Here is a 2,951-nt window from a genome sequence, read left to right as displayed (position 1 = left end):
TTTTTATGTATATGTCTAAGTGTTGGACTGATAGCAGTAATACATTTCCTTGTTTCTAGAATGTTTTTCCATTTTATTTACTAGTTAGTAATAGGACTAATGGTATTGAAAGTTTTGTTCTAGAACCTTTTTTTTAATTTTGAAGTATAAAATTGGTATCGGTTAGATTATTGGGATGTAACCTTTTGCTAATCCTTCAACCTTTCTATACTCTGGGGCCAACCTCCCATCCTTTTGGCTGATATCTAATACTTCAAAAACAATTAACATTACATTTATGTGTCAAATAGTTAGAGAATATTGGTTTAAGATAACTTTGAGAGACTTGAAATATTTCCTACCAAGTACTATAGCCACTTTTGCAATAGAGAAAACTAAAATTTTAAAACATACTCAATAATAAATTTATCTCTTTCAAGGATTCGTAATGCTTGTGTCACTAAGTCTCATCAACGAAATATTTGATATAAAATTAATCACTTTATGTATAGTACTCACCTATCGATTGAAGATGAGGACAACCCATTCAGAAATACTTCCTTGTAAAGAGAGTAGGTTGGATAACCCATTACTTATATATATATATATATATATATAGTCACATTAAAGATAGTAGTACACAACATGTTTGATCATATGAACATTCTTTTGTTGACTATCATGTGTCACATAGTAGTAATAAATCTATTGAAAGAACACAAATTTAAAGTTAAATGTTTATTCTATAATCATTTCATATGATGAATATTTTAGTAACTTTACTTTTGTATATATTAATAAAAAAATGTCTATAACACATTAAAAAAAATTCTATCATAATTTTACAATCCAATACAGAAGTGACTTAAGTGATTTGAATTTAATATAAGAAATTACTATTTAATATTATATTATTTACATTAATTATATTAATTAAATATACTTTTGATAATTATATTAAAACTACATGAAGTTTTGAAATTATATCCTTTATTTCCATATCGTTTTAATAAAGCATAACCTAAACATTGGTCAATGAAAAAACCCAAATTACAACGTGGCAAATGTAAAAAGATTATGCGATCTAAATAAGGTGTGATGTCAATTTTCAAACCAATCATTCCCAAAGCTAACAATTAAATGCTGAGGTTAAAAGTTTCATGTAACTAACGAGTCCGTAGTCAAAAGCAAAACGCACAATAAACATTAGTCGGTCTGATCATAGATTTGAATAGACGAGACGAGAACAAATGCCTTCCAAAATTTTCCCAAATGCCTATACATCTCCTCATTAAATCATGGTAATCAAAGAGCAAAGTAATTTAGCTATATCAGTGTTACGGAGGTTTTGGTTGTTGGCTTTGAAAAGTGAGCACGAAAATCTGATAGATAGAAAGTTGGAGAGCGATTCCATGTGACCTATCATTCAATATTTTCATAGATTCTGAGACATCTCCTGCAGTAAGTGCCCATAAATATGACTAACTCCGATTTGTTCCTCACAATAATCATCTCACTCTTAGAAGTGCATCTTTAAGTCAGGAAAGGTTACTAATCTGCCAGACAAATGGCTTCTGTAAAGGCAGTTAGAGTTGCCATATTTTTGGCACTTTTAGTTACGCTTAGTGCTCTTGTGTTGGGTATGTTTATCTTTCTTTGGGCATCATTTTTTTGTGTTAGATTACATGATATTTCGGACTGCAAATGTTGCATTTGAAAAACTATTCTCATATCTATATTTGTATAGAAGTCATCAACTCCGTGGAAAACAATTTTAGTAAACTCTTTTCGAACGAGTATAATGATTGATTTGAGAGTATACAGGAGAAGGAGGTCGCGGTGTGGAATGTGAAAAGCTGCCAGTAGAGATGTGTGCTTTCTCTGTATCATCGTTGGGAGCTCGATGTTTGCTCGAGAAGAAATACTCATCCACTCGTGAAGAATACCAATGCCAGGCAATACATTTTCTACCAATACTTCTCTTCTATTCCATTTTAAATGAAACCGGGCTCCTAATTTAATTTTGTTGAATAATGAGTGGTGTATGTTAAGGTGTATTGCAGTCATCGCGCGTAATTACAGAGGAGATGGTGGAATGGATTGAGAGCGAGGAATGCCTGCAAAGCTGTGGATTGCAGAGAATGAGTGTAGGAATGTCAACTGACGATCTCTTCGAACATTCTGATTTCACCTCTAAACTGTGCTCAGACAAGTGCCAAAACAGTTGTCCTAATATTGTCAATCTCTACCAAAATCTCGCAGCAGGAGAAGGTAAGTGGTCATAGTTAATTTCTTGTCTCTAAGCAGATTATTCAAACACATGTTAACAAGAATGTAAATGCAGAAATATATTTACCTTATCTATGCGAGGCTTACAATACACAAGGCCGGCGAATGATGATGGGGACTGCTTCTGCGCCTACTGTTGGTGGACTGAAGAGTTTTTCCCTTGCTAAAGCATTTGCAGCAGCCCCTGAATAAAGAGCATATGTATTACGTCGCAGATTATGTTGTATTTCATTTACGCTGTCCTTTTCCATTTGTAGATTGTGTATGAGTTTAGAATTTCTCATACTGTAGGCATTGTTATATCAGGCACTCTAGCTGTGAACCATTGTCATGCATTTTACATATGAGTCGAGCTTGTAGCTGAATTTATTAATTGAAATTATAATTACGAAATGATTTTGGTTATATATTGGGTTTTTCTCCATTGAATTCCATCACTAAAAACTTCGTTCATATTGAATGCACCTAGATATGAATGTAGGTTTCATCTCCTTTTTAAGTCTGTAATGGCTTTATGAGTTTCTCTCCTGCATAAAAACTTGGATTTAAGAATTTGGATATGGTAATGGTATTTTGTCCTTTGGTCAAATCTTAAGGATATTGATTACAAAAATATCAAATAGTAAAAGATAGCATGCAATCTTACAAGTGACCGTCTTTTCTTTGAGTGTGCAAGCAAGATT

At 32.6% G+C, this 2,951-nt stretch overlaps 1 protein-coding gene across 1 annotated transcript; it reads left to right on the top strand.

The window, feature by feature from the left end:
- Nucleotides 1-1,464: 1,464 nt before the first annotated feature.
- On the top strand, nucleotides 1,465-2,673 carry LOC149550044 (uncharacterized). The gene is made up of 4 exons (XM_089795004.1): nucleotides 1,465-1,619; nucleotides 1,804-1,934; nucleotides 2,043-2,250; nucleotides 2,324-2,673. The coding sequence occupies exons 1-4, from the start codon at nucleotides 1,547-1,549 to the stop codon at nucleotides 2,458-2,460; spliced, it is 549 nt and encodes a 182-aa protein (XP_089651130.1). The 5' UTR covers nucleotides 1,465-1,546; the 3' UTR covers nucleotides 2,461-2,673.
- Nucleotides 2,674-2,951: the final 278 nt, after the last annotated feature.

Source organism: Cupressus sempervirens, chromosome 7 (genome assembly GCF_028749045.1).
Source record: "Cupressus sempervirens isolate cs-2001-9-10 chromosome 7, ASM2874904v1, whole genome shotgun sequence".
Lineage (NCBI taxonomy): Eukaryota > Viridiplantae > Streptophyta > Pinopsida > Cupressales > Cupressaceae > Cupressus > Cupressus sempervirens.
This window is presented reverse-complemented; position numbering and strand designations above follow the sequence as displayed.